General features: G+C 42.6%; 1 protein-coding gene across 3 annotated transcripts in view; it reads right to left on the bottom strand.

The window, feature by feature from the left end:
• LOC124775813 (E3 ubiquitin-protein ligase RBBP6) overlaps window positions 1–21,604 on the bottom strand; it is a 421,473-nt gene that overhangs the window by 245,315 nt on the left and 154,554 nt on the right. For all 3 annotated transcript variants that reach the window (XM_047250645.1, XM_047250646.1, XM_047250643.1), the window contains exons 9-10: window positions 20,977–21,143; window positions 12,223–12,576 (exon numbers count right to left, since the gene is read on the bottom strand). In XM_047250645.1, coding sequence (XP_047106601.1) covers window positions 12,223–12,576; window positions 20,977–21,143 — 521 coding nt within the window. The remainder of the gene's footprint in view (window positions 1–12,222; window positions 12,577–20,976; window positions 21,144–21,604) is intronic.

Genomic DNA, 21,604 nt, shown 5'->3' on the forward strand with positions numbered 1-21,604 from the left:
AGTGCAAGTTCCCATCTCCGCAGTTCAGAGGGACTGGTGTTGGGTGGGAGAAGCCAAATGGCACATACGGTGTAGCAGGTTCCTAGGTCCCTAGAATTATGCTGGAGGGCATGCTCCGCTACTGGGTATTGGGCATCTCCTAGGCGGACAGTTCGTCTGTGTCCGTTCATTCGCTCAGCCAGTTTGGTTGTTGTCATGCCGATGTAAAAGGCTGTGCAGTGCAGGCACGTCAGTTGATAAATGACATGTGTAGTTTCACACGTAGCCCTGCCTTGAATTGTGTATGTTTTACCAGTAGCGGGGCTGGAGTAGGTGGTTGTGGGCGGATGCATGGGGCAGGTTTTGCAGCGGGGTCGGTTACAGGGGTAGGAACCGCTGGGTAGAGAAGGTAGTCTGGGAATATTGTAGGGTTTAACAAGGATGTTACGGAGGTTAGGGGGGCGACGAAAGGCAACTCTGGGTGGTGTGGGGAGAATTTTGTCAAGGGATGATCTCATTTCAGGGGTTGACTTGAGAAAGTCATATCCCTGGCGGAGTAATTTGTTGATGTTTTCGAGGCCAGGATAATACTGGGTGACAAGGGGGATGCTTCTGTGTGGTCTGGGGGTAGGAACATTGTTGTTGGACGGGGAGGAATGTATTGCTCGGGAAATCTGTTTGTGGACAAGGTCTGCAGGATAGTTGCGGGAGAGGAAAGCACTGGTCAGGTTATTGGTGTAGTTGTTGAGGGATTCGTCACTGGAGCAGATACGTTTGCCACGAATACCTAGGCTGTAGGGAAGGGAGCGTTTGATGTGGAAAGGATGGCAGCTATCAAAGTGAAGGTACTGTTGTTTGTTTGTGGGTTTGATATGGACTGAGGTGTGGATGTGAGCTTCAACAAGATGAAGGTCAACATCCAGGAAGGTGGCTTGGGTTTTGGAGAAGGACCAGGTGAAATTCAGATTCGAAAAGGAGTTGAGGTTATGGAGGAAATTAAGGAGTGTTTCTTCACCATGAGTCCAGACCACAAAGACGTCATCTATAAACCTATACCAGGCCAGGGGAAGCAGCTGTTGGGTCTTCAGGAAAGCCTCCTCCATGCGGCCCATGAAGAGGTTGGCATAGGAGGGAGCCATCCTGGTTCCCATGGCCGTTCCCCTGATTTGTTTGTAGGTCTGGCCTTCAAAAGTGAAGTAATTATGGGTGAGGATGAAGTTGGTAAGTGTGATAAGGAACGAGGTTTTTGGAAGATCTTCGGGTGGGCGTTGGGAGAGGTAGTGCTCAAGGGCAGAGAGACCATGGGTATGTGGGATGTTTGTGTAAAGGGATGTAGCATCTATGGTGACAAGAAAGGTTTCAGGTGGGAGAGGAGTGGGAATGGATTTGAGGCGTTCTAGGAAGTGGTTTGTGTCTTTGATGTAGGATGGGAGTCTGCGGGTGATAGGTTGTAGGTGCTGGTCTACCAGAGCTGAGATACGTTCGGTTGGGGATTTGAAGCCTGCTACAATGGGACGGCCAGGATGGTTCTCTTTGTGGATTTTGGGTAATAGGTAGAAGGTAGGGGTACGTGGCTCAGGTGGAGTGAGTAAGTCTATGGAAGCCGTTGTGAGGCCTTGTGAGGGACCTTGGATTTTTAGGATTTTTTGCAGCTCAGTCTGGATGGAGGGAATGGGATCCTGGGTAACAGCTTTGTAGGTTGAGGTGTCAGAGAGTTGACGCAGTCCTTCTGCCACATACTCCACACGGTCAAGTACGACAGTTGTGGAGCCTTTATCCGCCGGGAGGATGACAATAGAGTGGTCTATTTTCAGCTCTTTAATGGCACGGGATTCAGCTGGGGTGATGTTGGGGGTTGTTGGGATGTTCTTCAAGAAGGACTGGGAGGCAACACTGGATGTGAGGAATTCCTGAAATGTCTGCAAGGGATGGTTTTGGGGGAGGGGAGGAGGATCCCTTTGAGAAGGCAGTCGAAACTGTTCTAGACAGGGTTCAACACTGGGTCTAGTGCTTGGGGGCTGTGTTTGGGTAGTGAAGTGATATTTCCAGTTGAGGTTCCGGGTGAATGAGAGGAGATCTTTAACCAGGGCAGTGTGGTTGAATTTAGGTGTGGGGCTAAAGGTTAAGCCTTTTGATAGAACAGATGTCTCTGGAGGAGAGAGGGATCTGGATGAGAGGTTTAGGACTGAATTGGGACTGGTGATATGTGGCATTTGACTGTGGTTATAGTTGAGATTTGGTCTGTGTGGGGTATGTGCTGGGATGGGGAGATTGAGTAGGGTGGCTAGGCTAGGTTTGTTGGCTATGAGGGGGGTTTGTTGAAGGTTCTGTTGTGGTTGGTGTTTGTGAGGGATAGGGAGAGGGACCCCACTTCTTAGGTGTTGCACTAGCACTGTGGATAGTTTTTTCAGGTGTTGTGTGGCATGGAACTCAAGTTTGCAGCTGGCTTCTAGGATGATGTTCCTCAGTGTGTTCTCCAAGCAAGGGTTTGAGAGGTGGAGGACTTTGAAGAGAGATAGGAGCTGTTGGGAGTGGTGGTTACATGAAGTAGTGTAGAGATTCAGGACAAGTTGGGTAAGGGCTAAGGATTGAAGGTTCTGGAAGTCCAGGAGAGACTGGTGGAAGGAGGAATTGCACCCAGAGATGGGAACTTTTAAGGTAAGCCCTTTAGGGGTAATTCCAAAGGTTAAGCAGGACTGGAGGAAAAGTATGTGGGATTGCAGTTTGGCTACAGTGAATGCATGTTTCCGGAATGAATGTAAATAATGTGGTATAGGATTAGGGTACATAGTGGGTAACTGGTGGATAGGGAAATTAGATAACTAAAGTTGAGATAGTAATCATAAGAAGGAGTAAAACACGGAGGGAAGGACGAGAAGGAAAGAAATTGTGTTGGTAATGTTCAATACCAAAGGAAGACCAGTAAATAAGAAAAATACGGAAAAAGTTAACCAGACCAAGCAAGTATGTCCAGATCAGGGGAAAAAGAACACACGTAGCTCAAAAACAGAGATAGCGAGTGGCGAAAAAAGATCGCGCGTGCCGCAAAAGCGATCGCGCGTGCCGCAAAAGCGATCGCGCGTGCCGCAAAAAAGATCGTGCGTGCCGCAAAAAAGATCGCGCGTGCCGCAAAAAAGATCGCGCGTGCCGCAAAAAAGATCGCGCGTGCCGCAAAAAAGATCGCGGGTGGGGCAGAAATGTCCCAAAAAATTTTTCTTGTGGCAGAGAAAGATAGCCAATGGCACAAAAATATCGCCAGCAACAAGAAATCGACGGAAATGGATGATACTGGTAGGTGTGGAAGAGATTGTTGGCAGTGATTGTTGGCTGGGAAACAGCGAATAACGAACGTTAAAACTATGGAATGTTGAATAAATAAATCAATAAATAAAAAAGAGAAGAGGACTATAAACGGAACAAGATAATAGGAGGAAGATGAAACTAGCACAGTTGGTGACGAAAATATTTATTTATGTATATATAAAACACTGAAGAAGAGAAAGTGTTAAGATGACAGACGTAAGTGATAGCTAACAAAAGGGACAAAACAATGAAGGATGTGGACCATATAGGTGATCTAAATGATTAATGGAAAATCTCATATAAGAACTTTTGAAGGCCAGACCTACAAACAAATCAGGGGAACGGCCATGGGAACCAGGATGGCTCCCTCCTATGCCAACCTCTTCATGGGCCGCATGGAGGAGGCTTTCCTGAAGACCCAACAGCTGCTTCCCCTGGCCTGGTATAGGTTTATAGATGACGTCTTTGTGGTCTGGACTCATGGTGAAGAAACACTCCTTAATTTCCTCCATAACCTCAACTCCTTTTCGAATCTGAATTTCACCTGGTCCTTCTCCAAAACCCAAGCCACCTTCCTGGATGTTGACCTTCATCTTGTTGAAGCTCACATCCACACCTCAGTCCATATCAAACCCACAAACAAACAACAGTACCTTCACTTTGATAGCTGCCATCCTTTCCACATCAAACGCTCCCTTCCCTACAGCCTAGGTATTCGTGGCAAACGTATCTGCTCCAGTGACGAATCCCTCAACAACTACACCAATAACCTGACCAGTGCTTTCCTCTCCCGCAACTATCCTGCAGACCTTGTCCACAAACAGATTTCCCGAGCAATACATTCCTCCCCGTCCAACAACAATGTTCCTACCCCCAGACCACACAGAAGCATCCCCCTTGTCACCCAGTATTATCCTGGCCTCGAAAACATCAACAAATTACTCCGCCAGGGATATGACTTTCTCAAGTCAACCCCTGAAATGAGATCATCCCTTGACAAAATTCTCCCCACACCACCCAGAGTTGCCTTTCGTCGCCCCCCTAACCTCCGTAACATCCTTGTTAAACCCTACAATATTCCCAGACTACCTTCTCTACCCAGCGGTTCCTACCCCTGTAACCGACCCCGCTGCAAAACCTGCCCCATGCATCCGCCCACAACCACCTACTCCAGCCCCGCTACTGGTAAAACATACACAATTCAAGGCAGGGCTACGTGTGAAACTACACATGTCATTTATCAACTGACGTGCCTGCACTGCACAGCCTTTTACATCGGCATGACAACAACCAAACTGGCTGAGCGAATGAACGGACACAAACGAACTGTCCGCCTAGGAGATGCCCAATACCCAGTAGCGGAGCATGCCCTCCAGCATAATTCTAGGGACCTAGGAACCTGCTACACCGTATGTGCCATTTGGCTTCTCCCACCCAACACCAGTCCCTCTGAACTGCGGAGATGGGAACTTGCACTCCAACACATCCTTTCATCCCGCCATCCCCCTGGACTGAACCTACGTTAAAGAACCTCACTCCCATTCACTCTTCAGTCTTCTCCTCTTTCCCTTTCCTCTTTAGCCATTCACGCATCTTTTCATCCTACATAGTTGTGTTTATCTTTATACTTTACTTCTGTATGCATCCTCTTTGGTTTGAAGCTGGCACAGTACTTACAGTAGAATATCTTTGGCTTCCCTCTGACAACCATGCCTCCATCCTTGCTACCCTCCCTGTTTACCTTTCCCTGTTGCTTCATAACCTGGGTTGTGAGTAACTGAATACACTTTCCCTTCTTCCCTTTTTTTCCCCTCTCTCCTCCCTGATGAAGGAACAAAGTTCCGAAAGCTAGGAATGTAAATTTTCAGTTCTGTTTTATGTGTATCTATCGGCTGTACTGAGCTGAGGTAAGTACTGGCCAGCCCCTCTATCTCTTTGTTAGTATTTGTTTCACATCTTATATGAGATTTTCCATTAATCATTTAGATCACCTATATGGTCCACATCCTTCATTGTTTTGTCCCTTTTGTTAGCTATCACTTACGTCTGTCATCTTAACACTTTCTCTTCTTCAGTGTTTTATATATACATAAATAAATATTTTCGTCACCAACTGTGCTAGTTTCATCTTCCTCCTATTATCTTGTTCCGTTTATAGTCCTCTTCTCTTTTTTATTTATTGATTTATTTATTCAACATTCCATAGTTTTAACGTTCGTTATTCGCTGTTTCCCAGCCAACAATCACTGCCAACAATCTCTTCCACACCTACCAGTATCATCCATTTCCGTCGATTTCTTGTTGCTGGCGATATTTTTGTGCCATTGGCTATCTTTCTCTGCCACAAGAAAAATTTTTTGGGACATTTCTGCCCCACCCGCGATCTTTTTTGCGGCACCCGCGATCTTTTTTGCGGCACGCGCGATCTTTTTTGCGGCACGCGCGATCGCTTTTGCGGCACGCGCGATCGCTTTTGCGGCACGCGCGATCGCTTTTGCGGCACGCGCGATCGCTTTTGCGGCACGCGCGATCGCTTTTGCGGCACGCGCGATCTTTTTTCGCCACTCGCTATCTCTGTTTTTGAGCTACGTGTGTTCTTTTTCCCCTGATCTGGACATACTTGCTTGGTCTGGTTAACTTTTTCCGTATTTTTCTTATTTACTGGTCTTCCTTTGGTATTGAACATTACCAACACAATTTCTTTCCTTCTCGTCCTTCCCTCCGTGTTTTACTCCTTCTTATGATTACTATCTCAACTTTAGTTATCTAATTTCCCTATCCACCAGTTACCCACTATGTACCCTAATCCTATACCACATTATTTACATTCATTCCGGAAACATGCATTCACTGTAGCCAAACTGCAATCCCACATACTTTTCCTCCAGTCCTGCTTAACCTTTGGAATTACCCCTAAAGGGCTTACCTTAAAAGTTCCCATCTCTGGGTGCAATTCCTCCTTCCACCAGTCTCTCCTGGACTTCCAGAACCTTCAATCCTTAGCCCTTACCCAACTTGTCCTGAATCTCTACACTACTTCATGTAACCACCACTCCCAACAGCTCCTATCTCTCTTCAAAGTCCTCCACCTCTCAAACCCTTGCTTGGAGAACACACTGAGGAACATCATCCTAGAAGCCAGCTGCAAACTTGAGTTCCATGCCACACAACACCTGAAAAAACTATCCACAGTGCTAGTGCAACACCTAAGAAGTGGGGTCCCTCTCCCTATCCCTCACAAACACCAACCACAACAGAACCTTCAACAAACCCCCCTCATAGCCAACAAACCTAGCCTAGCCACCCTACTCAATCTCCCCATCCCAGCACATACCCCACACAGACCAAATCTCAACTATAACCACAGTCAAATGCCACATATCACCAGTCCCAATTCAGTCCTAAACCTCTCATCCAGATCCCTCTCTCCTCCAGAGACATCTGTTCTATCAAAAGGCTTAACCTTTAGCCCCACACCTAAATTCAACCACACTGCCCTGGTTAAAGATCTCCTCTCATTCACCCGGAACCTCAACTGGAAATATCACTTCACTACCCAAACACAGCCCCCAAGCACTAGACCCAGTGTTGAACCCTGTCTAGAACAGTTTCGACTGCCTTCTCAAAGGGATCCTCCTCCCCTCCCCCAAAACCATCCCTTGCAGACATTTCAGGAATTCCTCACATCCAGTGTTGCCTCCCAGTCCTTCTTGAAGAACATCCCAACAACCCCCAACATCACCCCAGCTGAATCCCGTGCCATTAAAGAGCTGAAAATAGACCACTCTATTGTCATCCTCCCGGCGGATAAAGGCTCCACAACTGTCGTACTTGACCGTGTGGAGTATGTGGCAGAAGGACTGCGTCAACTCTCTGACACCTCAACCTACAAAGCTGTTACCCAGGATCCCATTCCCTCCATCCAGACTGAGCTGCAAAAAATCCTAAAAATCCAAGGTCCCTCACAAGGCCTCACAACGGCTTCCATAGACTTACTCACTCCACCTGAGCCACGTACCCCTACCTTCTACCTATTACCCAAAATCCACAAAGAGAACCATCCTGGCCGTCCCATTGTAGCAGGCTTCAAATCCCCAACCGAACGTATCTCAGCTCTGGTAGACCAGCACCTACAACCTATCACCCGCAGACTCCCATCCTACATCAAAGACACAAACCACTTCCTAGAACGCCTCAAATCCATTCCCACTCCTCTCCCACCTGAAACCTTTCTTGTCACCATAGATGCTACATCCCTTTACACAAACATCCCACATACCCATGGTCTCTCTGCCCTTGAGCACTACCTCTCCCAACGCCCACCCGAAGATCTTCCAAAAACCTCGTTCCTTATCACACTTACCAACTTCATCCTCACCCATAATTACGTCACTTTTGAAGGCCAGACCTACAAACAAATCAGGGGAACGGCCATGGGAACCAGGATGGCTCCCTCCTATGCCAACCTCTTCATGGGCCGCATGGAGGAGGCTTTCCTGAAGACCCAACAGCTGCTTCCCCTGGCCTGGTATAGGTTTATAGATGACGTCTTTGTGGTCTGGACTCATGGTGAAGAAACACTCCTTAATTTCCTCCATAACCTCAACTCCTTTTCGAATCTGAATTTCACCTGGTCCTTCTCCAAAACCCAAGCCACCTTCCTGGATGTTGACCTTCATCTTGTTGAAGCTCACATCCACACCTCAGTCCATATCAAACCCACAAACAAACAACAGTACCTTCACTTTGATAGCTGCCATCCTTTCCACATCAAACGCTCCCTTCCCTACAGCCTAGGTATTCGTGGCAAACGTATCTGCTCCAGTGACGAATCCCTCAACAACTACACCAATAACCTGACCAGTGCTTTCCTCTCCCGCAACTATCCTGCAGACCTTGTCCACAAACAGATTTCCCGAGCAATACATTCCTCCCCGTCCAACAACAATGTTCCTACCCCCAGACCACACAGAAGCATCCCCCTTGTCACCCAGTATTATCCTGGCCTCGAAAACATCAACAAATTACTCCGCCAGGGATATGACTTTCTCAAGTCAACCCCTGAAATGAGATCATCCCTTGACAAAATTCTCCCCACACCACCCAGAGTTGCCTTTCGTCGCCCCCCTAACCTCCGTAACATCCTTGTTAAACCCTACAATATTCCCAGACTACCTTCTCTACCCAGCGGTTCCTACCCCTGTAACCGACCCCGCTGCAAAACCTGCCCCATGCATCCGCCCACAACCACCTACTCCAGCCCCGCTACTGGTAAAACATACACAATTCAAGGCAGGGCTACGTGTGAAACTACACATGTCATTTATCAACTGACGTGCCTGCACTGCACAGCCTTTTACATCGGCATGACAACAACCAAACTGGCTGAGCGAATGAACGGACACAGACGAACTGTCCGCCTAGGAGATGCCCAATACCCAGTAGCGGAGCATGCCCTCCAGCATAATTCTAGGGACCTAGGAACCTGCTACACCGTATGTGCCATTTGGCTTCTCCCACCCAACACCAGTCCCTCTGAACTGCGGAGATGGGAACTTGCACTCCAACACATCCTTTCATCCCGCCATCCCCCTGGACTGAACCTACGTTAAAGAACCTCACTCCCATTCACTCTTCAGTCTTCTCCTCTTTCCCTTTCCTCTTTAGCCATTCACGCATCTTTTCATCCTACATAGTTGTGTTTATCTTTATACTTTACTTCTGTATGCATCCTCTTTGGTTTGAAGCTGGCACAGTACTTACAGTAGAATATCTTTGGCTTCCCTCTGACAACCATGCCTCCATCCTTGCTACCCTCCCTGTTTACCTTTCCCTGTTGCTTCATAACCTGGGTTGTGAGTAACTGAATACACTTTCCCTTCTTCCCTTTTTTTCCCCTCTCTCCTCCCTGATGAAGGAACAAAGTTCCGAAAGCTAGGAATGTAAATTTTCAGTTCTGTTTTATGTGTATCTATCGGCTGTACTGAGCTGAGGTAAGTACTGGCCAGCCCCTCTATCTCTTTGTTAGTATTTGTTTCACATCTTATATGAGATTTTCCATTAATCATTTAGATTAGATTTACTTTCATTCCAATTGATCTGTAGTGAGGACCTCCTCCAGGATATAAAACATGTCAGAAGAACAATAATACATGACAAACATTTACAACTGAAAAAAGTGGAATGATCGTCATTTTTTTTTATGGACACTATATGAAAGAACCATTTTACAAACACTCATTAACTAAGATTGCATTAATGCACTGAATTTAAAATTTAAAAAAAGTTTTTTTATTTATAAGGTAATAAACATATAATAGAACTACTAGAATACTTATTGACAAAGAGACACACACACACACACACACACACACACACACACACACACACACACAAAAAGAAAAAAAAAAAAAAAAAAAAGAAAGAAAGAAAGAAAGAAAGTTGGTTCTGCTGAGAAATTCATAAACCGAATTTCATTGGTTGTTAAGCTTTTTATGGCTGCTGGCAAGTTATTGACAATGTGTGTTCCTAAATAATGCACATCTTCTTGTACAGGAGAAAGTGGCTTTAAATCCTTGTGAAGATTATTCTTATTTCTAGTAATGATTCCATGAATTGAGTTGTAGGTTTGAAAAAGTGATAATTTTTTATGACAAATTTCATTAAGCAAATTAAGTTATAGAAATTCGAAAGCATAAAAACAACTGCAACACAAAAGAAAATTATTGAAGTTAGGCAAGTTGGGGGCCTTAGTACTAAACAATGTGAACAGTACAACTGTTGCCCACTACAAGCTACGAAGGATGCATCAGAACTACTCCACGATTGTTAAGTGGATACATATAAACAGTTCTGCTGGCTGAGGTTGTGCGAGACTGTGCTCGCAGCTGTTATAGCTAGGAACAAGAAGACAATGGTATCAAAAGATACAGCCATTAACTCACATATTTTGATACCCACAAACTTGCTCATTGAAACATATAGAGTATTTCCCCTTGATATAGAATCATGAAATTTTGCAAGAAGAAAGGTTTCACAGTGCAAGTTAAGTGAAAAAAAAATTAGAGAACTTTTAATTTATAATTATATCCTGGAATGGATGAACTGTCTACATTCATAATTAAGTTTGAATGGAACTGTTAGCGCGCGAGTCTTTCTCACATCTGGCCAATTTTTTTGGCATAATCTGTGTTTTTTTTGCCAAAGCAGTGTAATTCTTTTTATCAAATATGGTGTACTGTTTTGAGCAAATTCAATGTCATTTTTAGCTTAATCTGGTGTTCTTTTGTCAAATTCAGTGTTTTTTTGTGTGAAATTCGATGTTATTTTTCCAAGTTCATTATCTTTAACCACATTTGGTATTATTTTTGGCCCAATTCCATGTTTTTTACCAAAGCTGACACTTTTGGGCAATTTGACATTTTTTTACCAAATTCAGTATTTTTTTGGCTAATTTGGTCTTGTTCTTGGGTCAAATTTGATATTTTTTTGCCAAATTTGTTGTTTCTTTTCTGCCAATTCCATGGAGTTTTGCCAAATTTCATGCTATTTTTCCAAATTTGGTGCTCTTTCACTGTCACATCAAAATTCAGTGTGTAAGAAATGAACTGTTATTATAACATAATACATGAACCTTAGCCTTGAGGAAATTAGAAGCCAATATGCAGTTTTAACATTCAATAACTATCACTATGAATATCAGTAAGCTACCATTCTCAGACTTACAAAATTTTTACATGGCAAAATTATAAACTTCACAATCTTGTACAAACGCCCAATTTTGCATTATTTTGCTGAAAAGCACTACTCAGATTATTTTTTTATTTATCATTATTTGCTTGTCTCTAGTTATAGCCCCCTGATGATTCCAGCACTGGGACATGAAATGTTAGGCAGAGAAACATGATCTTGACCATGGCCTAGAGTCATCAAAACAAAAATTACTAAAGCACTTGCCAAGTATCATTTATCACTGTAATTTTAAAATTTAGTATTGTCTAGTTATCTTTCTTGAATTCTGTGTCTGTATCACCAAGTGAGTTGCTGGATGTTTTGGAGCCACCAGTAAAAATAATACCAATGAGCACACATTTTGTGCCGAATAAACCAAATTTTGTCTTGGGTTCCTTCTTGATAGAACAACTTCATGATTATAAATGAAAAGTGCAATACTCTGAAGAAACAGTTCTGTAGTGGCATATGCAGTAATTTAACTAACAACAGAGCCATACAGCTCCTATAGCATAGCACAAAAGCAGACAACAAAGATTGAAAAACCAAGTAAAAAATGGAGAAAATTGAGGAAAAAATTAGAACAGGCAACCAATTTCCTCAAGCTGTAAGTTGTGTGGCAGGTTAATACATATAATATGCCACATTAATACTAGTAACACACACACACACACACACACACACACACACACACACAAAGTATTGCGAAAGGGTAGGCAGGTGGTTAACACTGATAAATTACTCTGTTCTTCATTTTTTTCTAATTTGGAACTACAATGTCAAATAGGAGACAGACGGAGAGAGAGATGTGGGGTTGACTGGACGCCTAGAACTTAGAACTAATTAAACCTAACTAACCTAAGGACATCACACACATCCATGCCCAAGGCAGGATTCAAACCTGCAACCGTAGTGGTCGCTCGGTTCGAGACAGTAGCGCCTAGAACCGCACGGCCACTACGGCCAGCTAGGAAGGGGATTCAGAGAGGTTTAGCATACAGGAGATGCATACTGCAAGGACATTGTGTGTGTGTGTGTGTGTGTGTGTGTGTGTGTGTGTGTGTGTGTGTGTGCGCGCGCGCGCGCGCGCGCGCGCGCGCACGATATAAATCAATCAACAGCAAATAAATTATTCCTCTACAGTTCCACATTTGCATCCCCTTAGTGCTTAAGAAGTGGCCTGCACATAGTCAAAATCTACGTACTTACCATGGGAGTCAGAAGGAGCAGAGGTGAAATCTGGAGGTGGCTCCTGCTGCAATGACGACGGAGGTATACCTCCAATTACTGGCACTGCCTGCCCCATTGTTTCAACCGAAGGTGATGATGATGATGTTTGAACAGCAACCAGTGGAGGCTTCATAGGTTGCAAGTTAGGTGGTGGCCTATGAGGCGCAAGAGGCCTCAAGTTACTGTTTATCTTGTTATATCCTGTTGCATTCTTAAAGTTATTAACAGCAGTACGTAGAAATCTATTAGGAATAAGTGTATCTGGTGACACATCCTTTTCTTTACAGTCAGGACATTCATGCTCTTCTGACTCCAGGAGTACAGTACGGATACCTATGAAATTAAAATATGGTTTCATTACACAAACATATTCACTGTTGTATAAAAATTTGAAACTCTCACGACACACACGAAAGTTTCTCCTGGGAAAAATACTATTCATCTGGCAAAGTATTATGAATATTGAATAATGACACCTACTTGAAATCATAATAGATTATGAACAATAACTGAATACTCCCTTTCTTCAAGCATTGCTCCACCATTTTAGATAAGCAAGTTTAGGCAACAGAAATGATAGATCACTGCCAGCAAAACGCAGGCATCTCGCTTCAGACCTCAGACCAGCCCAAATAAAACAACTCAGAATGTACTCTGCAAAGAGCATAAAAATCTAACGCTACCATTTAATACTTTAGGTGACACTGGTAACAGACTATCTGGTTAGTAAACAAAATTATCTTTACACTGACATTGTAATAACTTATGTGTCTAAGATAACAGATAATCATTTTTGCTATATCTTTACGTCAAACAAACTTCCTTCCATTTCTCAAACAATGAAAAATACAGGATGGAATAATGACAATATTAGAAAAAGGACAGATTGCTACTCACCATGCAGCAACAATACAAAGACTGTCAAACAAGTAACCTTTTGGCCACAAAGGCCTTCTTCTGAATTACACACACACACACACACACACACACACACACACACAGAGAGAGAGAGAGAGAGAGAGAGAGAGAGAGAGAGACATGATAGGTGTCAATGGCAGCCAGACACCAGTTCCGTGTGTGTGTGTGTGTGTGTGTGTGTGTGTGTGTGTGTTTCTAATTCAGATGAAAGGTCTTTTTGGCTGAAACTTTACTTGTTTGACAGTCTTTTTGACATGCCTGTCTGCAAATCAACATGTAGCATGGTATATGGTGGGTAGCAGTCTATCCTTTTCGAAATCCTGTAATCTCTCCATTTCTCTGTTTGGATGAAAAAAAAACAATTTTATAGTCTTTTTATTAACAATGGCTTAAAGTTAATATTCTGTCCCATACAACACAATAATAATGTAATTTACTTTACTGAATGTTTATAGAAACAATATTTTTAATATATCATTAGAACTTTTTTTCATAAATAACAATATTACATAATACAAAGTCAATTTTAAAAAAACCAATTGGAGTTGCATGAAGCATCATAAAATCTTAGATTTCCAAAATTATTTAATGACACATATATGTCAGTAGTTTGTGATGTATAAACAGATGTGCTGGCAGTGTTGTTGTACTTAGGTGAAGAAAATATTAAACCCAATAGAGAAATTTTTGACACTGTGAATGATGTACAAACAAAATATTTTTCTCTTTTTTTTTTTTTTTTTTTTTTTTTTACCGTATTTACTCGAATTTAAGCCGCACTCGAATCTAAGCCGCACCTGAAAAATGAGACTCGAAATCGAGGAAAAAAAATTTTCCCAAATCTAAGCCGCACCTGAAATCTGAGACTCGAATTTCAAGGGGAGAGAAAAGTTTTAGGCCGCATTTCCAAATCAAAACAAAGTTGGTCCATTGTAATATGAGACACAATTTAGGTTGAATGAATGATGATACAGCTGTAGTAGTTTGGTTCGAGTCGTAAGCTTAGCAGTTAAGCTTTACCACGTAGCCGTTGTTATGCGTCAGGCGCTCCGTCCGTATTTATACGGGTACCCTTCCTTTTTCACGTGCTTCGTCTGGTTTGAATTGATTGCTTATTTTTCTTTGATCTGACAAGTGCAGTTCTCTTTGTTATAGGTGTTTCTGTCACTCAAAGCTGAAAATGCATTACTGTACTGTGTCATTTGCATTGTTTGTCGCATTCTGAAAATGAGGGTTTACGGCCTGTCGCCGCTCGCAGCATGGCTTGCTTTTGTGCATGCTACCGCCGCTTACATTTTAAAAAAACAAAGAGAGGAATCGTCTCATTAGCGAAACAATGGCAAGAGATTGCTATTCATTGCTACTTACACTGCTGCTTTCTTTGATAATGATCAACAAGAACCAAATAATAGATTGCATATGATAGATGATGTTCTGAACGAGAATTTAGCGAAAATTTTTTCCGTTTGAAAATCTTTGCAGACGCCTCTTTAGTACATTACATTATGCCCAGAAATTAGCCATCTTAGATTTAAAAATCTAGTCAATTGCCGTGCTTCATTTCTGACTGTATCACTATTAGCCATAAGAATAATACGAATATAAACATGACATGGTATGTATATTCTTCCGCGTCTGCTGTTGTCTCACTCTAGTTTCGTAGTTTATTAGGCGGACAGGATTTAAATGAGATAGCAGCAAACATGAAAGAATACATGGCAAAATGTTTATATTCGTATTATTCTTATGGTGAAGAGAATACTGTATGTGATTCACAATTCATAAAAGTTCCTATTAGCAACGATTTCTTCTCAAAGTTAGGAAAATATTCAGAAAGCAGAGTTGGCCATATTGACAAATATCCCAAACAGTCTTGCCAGTCGGATTTTCGTAGTACATTGAAATGCTGCTACGTTCGAAGAGGAACAATACGGAATTTGTATTTACTTTGTTGGATAATGTATGAAAATGCAGTGGTCGAAAATCGGGGCGGAGAAAAAAAGCTCGTCTTTCACCTTTTTTTTAATTTATTTACTGACGCAGAGGTTTTGGTGCCAGTATTTGTCTTTGTGCCTGCGTAGCGTTACATATATTTGACGACAGAAGTTAGTTGTGGGGCACCTACCAACATTTTTCAGTACTTCCGCTTACTTTGCACTCGATTCTAAGCCGCAGGCGGTTTTTTGGATTACAAAAACCGGAAAAAAAGTGCGGCTTAGATTCGAGTAAATACGGTAATCTAATTTATAATCATTGCACACTAAAATCTTTACATACCAAAGAGCTTATTAAGAGGACTACACCCTGCCTATCTAACCCATGTTAATTTAGGTACATATTTGACCCATTTCTGAAAAAACTATTTGATGCAGGACATTAACATGTTTACTGTATGTTACATGATGCTAACAGAGTCAACTGTACTAATATCTATTTTCTCCATTTTATAGTTTTGAAGAAATACTTTTTTAAATTTATTAACAAAAAATATTAAGTTTTTCTGCAGAAAATATTTTTTTGTGAACTTTACAATGGGGAAATATTAATGAATGTAGTACCAGAGGTGGCTTTTTATGTTATGCAGAGTCTCTGAAAATTTCATTCATTTATCTATGATAGTTTCTGATATAATGGGCCATATGTACTGAAAATTTTAGTTTGCAGGAAATTGACTTTAAAGAAAAAACTTCTGAAATTCGTTACTTACAGTTAATTAAAACTGTCCTGCCGCATATGATGGCCCTTCTTTGGCCCCTAGCAGGTCATCCAGCTTCTTTTTCACCTTCCATTGATCATATTTTCACCAGGATTAATTCCCAACTTTTTCAGTACCCAACATTTTCCAATATTAACACAACTGAATGTAATGACAGCGTCATGAACTCCTAGTTTCATTGTATGCAAGCATACAAATACAGTTTTAAGAAGGCGGTTCCAAATTATGCTGTTGAAACATTCATTTGGGTTGTGTGTCTGCCCATGCAGACATTTCCTTAGAAAGTCAAAGTGAGCCAAGTCTCTGAAAATAGGTTTAATTGCTGTAATAACAGCAGCACGAAGAGAATGCTGGTGAGAATAAGATTCTCCAGTTGCCCGAACCCTATTGTATTTGCACCATGAATTTTCTCCTAATGGACACAATCCATGACATGGCTTTTATCAGTAGAGGACTTATGGAAGAATATGGCCCAAACATCTCTCTTCATTGCTTCCAAATTTTCTTTATTTCTCCTAATTGGCTGCCCATAGCATACCTGCAAGTTTTCAATTTCAGTTTTAGCTAACAGACCCTGCCTGGTCAACAATTTTCCATCTTCTAATTTTTTTCCTCTGAAATCAACAGTTAGTTTTCTCAGCCTTGTTCCCAAATGTTTTTGAACATGGCTTACACATTCTGGTTTGTTAATAATGGCATCTCCATATGGCTTAGAGTTCACCACATTGTTGTATGCCTTACTGTCACCATCACCCAAATATTTGGTGTACCGTACGCCTCTTGTTTCTACAGAGCAATGAAATATTTGTTGTACTCCATGAATTTCCATACCACCACTTGTTCCTCTAAAATTAGCCACACAGTTGCATTCTTTATGTTCATTGACTTTACAACATTTGCAACATTTGGACATTATCTCCACAACTAACACTTTACTGGTGTCTACACTCATGGCAGTCACTACTCCACTCAGAGAAGTATTTCCCCTTTTCTGCCAACTTCCATCAAGTTCAACTGCAATATCCGAACATCCATCATTTTCTTCCACTGCTTCCCTAGCAGCCAGTTTCATGCTTTCCTCGCTGACCTCACATACACCTTTCTCTAATATTGCAGTCAGTCTTTCAAATTTATTTGGTGGTTGATGTAAGTTCATCACTGAACAAAATGTTCTCCCTGTATCCATGCCCTTGCCAATGGATTGTAAGGCATAAACTAATCTAGTATTAAACTTCCTGGCAGACTAAAACTGTGTGCCCGACCGAGACTCGAACTCGGGACCTTTGCCTTTCGCGGGCAAGTGCTCTACCAACTGAGCTACCGAAGCACGACTCACGCCCGGTACTCACAGCTTTACTTCTGCCAGTACCTCGTCTCCTATCTTCCAAACTTTACAGAAGCTCTCCTGCGAACCTTGCAGAACTAGCACTCCTGAAAGAAAGGATATTGCAGAGACATGGCTTAGCCACAGCCTGGGGGATGTTTCCAGAATGAGATTTTCACTCTGCAGCGGAGTGTGCGCTGATATGAAACTTCCTGGCAGACTAAAACTGTGTGCCCGACCGAGACTCGAACTCGGGACCTGTGCCTTTCGCAGGCAAGTGCTCTACCAACTGAGCTACCGAAGCACGACTCACGCCCGGTACTCACAGTTTTACTTCTGCCAGTACCTCGTCTCCTATCTTCCAAACTTTACAGAAGCTCTCCTGCGAACCTTGCAGAACTAGCACTCCTGAAAGAAAGGATATTGCGGAGACATGGCTTAGCCACAGCCTGGGGGATGTTTCCAGAATGAGATTTTCACTCTGCAGCGGAGTGTGCGCTGATATGAAACTTCCTGGCAGACTAAAACTGTGTGCCCGACCGAGACTCGAACTCGGGACCTGTGCCTTTCGCGGGCAAGTGCTCTACCAACTGAGCTACCGAAGCACGACTCACGCCCGGTACTCACAGCTTTACTTCTGCCAGTACCTCGTCTCCTACCTTCCAAACTTTACAGAAGCTCTCCTGCGAACCTTGCAGAACTAGCACTCCTGAAAGAAAGGATATTGCGGAGACATGGCTTAGCCACAGCCTGGGGGATGTTTCCAGAATGAGATTTTCACTCTGCAGCGGAGTGTGCGCTGATATGAAACTTCCTGGCAGACTAAAACTGTGTGCCCGACCGAGACTCGAACTCGGGACCTTTGCCTTTCGCGGGCAAGTGCTCTACCAACTGAGCTACCGAAGCACGACTCACGCCCGGTACTCACAGCTTTACTTCTGCCAGTACCTCGTCTCCTACCTTCCAAACTTTACAGAAGCTCTCCTGCGAACCTTGCAGAACTAGCACTCCTGAAAGAAAGGATATTGCGGAGACATGGCTTAGCCACAGCCTGGGGGTTGTTCCCAGAATGAGATTTTCACTCTGCAGCGGAGTGTGCGCTGATATGAAACTTCCTGGCAGACTAAAACTGTGTGCCCGACCGAGACTCGAACTCGGGACCGAGTTCGAGTCTCGGTCGGGCACACAGTTTTAGTCTGCCAGGAAGTTTCATATCAGCGCACACTCCGCTGCAGAGTGAAAATCTCATTCTAATCTAGTATTGATTTCATAAGGGCCACTTGGATCTGGTTTTGAAGAACTCATAAATTAAATCACAGCTGAACATTTAGTGCAAATTAAATCCAAAGCAATTGCTAGGCCTTTTCTCCCACTGGCTCTCTCACAAATTTTCAAACTCTGTGGCTCACCACACTGTCTACATTGTACAAATTTAGAAATTACATCTGATAACACTCTGAAATTTATAATAATGTTACTGCACCCCTCGTCACTTACAATAAATTTGTTATAACTCTCTTGAAATGGTGAGAGCTTCTTTGATGATGCCCTTGTTGAAGAATTACAATTAGAGACATCATTGCCAGGCAACATAACCTCTTGTACAGAAAGCTTTCTAAAGAGGTTTCCTATAAATTGTCGTTTCTCAAAAATGCCTTTATGTTTAGCCATCTTCAATAAACACAACAAAACACGCTAAACAAGCACTCCAAATGTAAGTATAACAACTACTCGCAATCACACTTGAACAGAACTAACCGCGTGTTTGAAAGCATGTTGTTTACCAACAGCAGAAACAAAAGAATACCAACCGTTGCATTCCCAGGGTAGCCAACACACTCAAGAGAAAAAAAAATTCCTAACGTGCAATGTAGGGGATATAAAGATCTAAAATATATGCAGAAAAGTGGGCGGCAGAAAAGTGGGGTGGGCGACAGAAATGTGGGGTGGGCGACAGAAAAGTGGGGTGGGCGACAGAAAAGTGGGGTGGGCGACAGAAATGTGGGGTGGGCGACAGAAATGTAATGTGGGCGACAGAAATGTAATGTGGGCGACAGAAATGTAATGTGGGCGACAGAAATGTAATGTGGGCGACAGAAATGTAATGTGGGCGACAGAAATGTAATGTGGGCGACAGAAATGTAATGTGGGCGACAGAAATGTAATGTGGGCGACAGAAATGTAATGTGGGCGACAGAAATGTAATGTGGGCGACAGAAATGTAATGTGGGCGACAGAAATGTAATGTGGGCGACAGAAATGTAATGTGGGCGACAGAAATGTAATGTGGGCGACAGAAATGTAATGTGGGCGACAGAAATGTAATGTGGGCGACAGAAATGTAATGTGGGCGACAGAAATGTAATGTGGGCGACAGAAATGTAATGTGGGCGACAGAAATGTAATGTGGGCGACAGAAATGTAATGTGGGCGACAGAAATGTAATGTGGGCGACAGAAATGTAATGTGGGCGACAGAAATGTAATGTGGGCGACAGAAATGTAATGTGGGCGACAGAAATGTGGGCGTGGCACATAAACACACGTGGTAGGAAAGTGCTCTTTAAATGCTCAAAAAAAAAAATTCAGCAAAATCCTTTTCAGAGTACTTAAATAAAACCTTAATCTATTAAAAGATGATGAAAACCGAAAATCGAGGTCCCCCCCTCCATACCCAGAGTTGCTGTTTTATTTCAAATAAAATACCCATAAATGACAATAATAACAGCAATCCTTAACACTCTTTCAGTGTCACTGAACTGTGAACATACTAACCTCATTTTCGTCCGACATTTCCGCTGGTATTTTAGCAACACTTCGTACTGCAAAAACGCAAGTTCAGTATTGCAAAGAATAGAGCACCTGTGTCGTCTGCTAGCTGCTTCGTGTTCGTGGCGCTGTGCGCGCTGCAGTGCGCATGCACGGATGTGCGGCCGATTGCTTTTGATTGGCTTGAGCAACGCGAACCGACAACAGTGCTTCGGTTCTCTAGACCCAAACGGTATCGCTACCGAAATGCATACTGAATAATGCAGGGACTCTAATTCGAGTACTAGACCGTCCACTGCTCTTGAGTACCGAAACGATCGGCACAATGGTGAAAAAGATACAGAATAGGGCCCCTGGTCTGAACTCCAAGTAATTTTTCTGGTCATGTTCTTCCGTCTATAATTGTTTCTTTTCCAGTTCTTTCCTTTTACTTTCGTTTAACCCCCTGCCCTCTAAGCTTCGTAATTTTCCATCTTTTTAGCTGATTTAACATACTCCTACAGCCATTTGTTTCACTTCTGAATCCTCGTTTTATAACCTCATCCAATACCAACAACACATTCTTCCCTCTCATTCTCCTTTGATATAAGTTCTTGAATTAGTTCTCATGTAACTTTTCTTATATTCTAAGCCTTATCACTCTCTTTACTTCCTCCTGCTAGTAGGAGCCCCTAGCAAAATGTTGCACCTTGGAATATATTGTCATTTGCTGCCTGTGTGTGTGTGTGTGTGTGTGTGTGTGTGTGTGTGTGTGTGTGTGTGAGAGAGAGAGAGAGAGAGAGAGAGAGAGAGAGAGAGAGAGAGAGAATCATACTCAGAATGACAAATGCAACTGCGCAGTCTGCACATCCACTGGTCCCACTCCAATCAATCGAGTGTGTCAGTATGATGAATAAATTTACTCTATCCTCAAACCAAAATTTCTACAAGTTACAAGTTCAGAAGAAACACATTGAGTAATGCTACTAATTATACCAGCCAAAAAAGATAGAAGTTAATACACTCACATTCATCACAAAATGAATTGCCACAGCATGGTATCATGACAGCATCTGTTAGCAAATCTTTACAAACAGAGCATTGTAAATCTTCTGGTATTTCTGGTTTCTGAATAATAGGTTCTGGTTCATGCTGAAATGGTGGCTTCTCTTTCTTCCCTTCCTTGTACGCCTGACTGCAATGAAAATAACATTATTAATAATGTTGACATAGGAGAACATTAATACAGAAAATAACGCTGGACCCAGACAACTGAGAAAACAATAGAGAGATTGATCACCAGGTCCCACCAATTTCACCCAGTAACATCTCCTCTTTTTCATGTCCACGATTTCTATAAATGACACTACCTCGTAATAGAAAGTGACTTCTAGGAAACACTGGCGAACACAATTTACTTATATCATTTTATTCTGGATTATAAATATGTATAAATATAGGAATATTCTACAAACTTCCACATTTGGATAAATTATAAGTGTTTGATTGGTTAAAATGTTTGATTATTTGCACTTCTTGGGAGATGCAATAAATAATGGATGTTTTGATAGGTCATGTCATCATTGTTTCTTTGCACAGTGTTGTCTATGGTCAAGGAAACAATGATGAATTAGTTACAAGGTTCAACTGCCGAGA

This window comes from Schistocerca piceifrons, chromosome 2 (genome assembly GCF_021461385.2).
Source record: "Schistocerca piceifrons isolate TAMUIC-IGC-003096 chromosome 2, iqSchPice1.1, whole genome shotgun sequence".
Lineage (NCBI taxonomy): Eukaryota > Metazoa > Arthropoda > Insecta > Orthoptera > Acrididae > Schistocerca > Schistocerca piceifrons.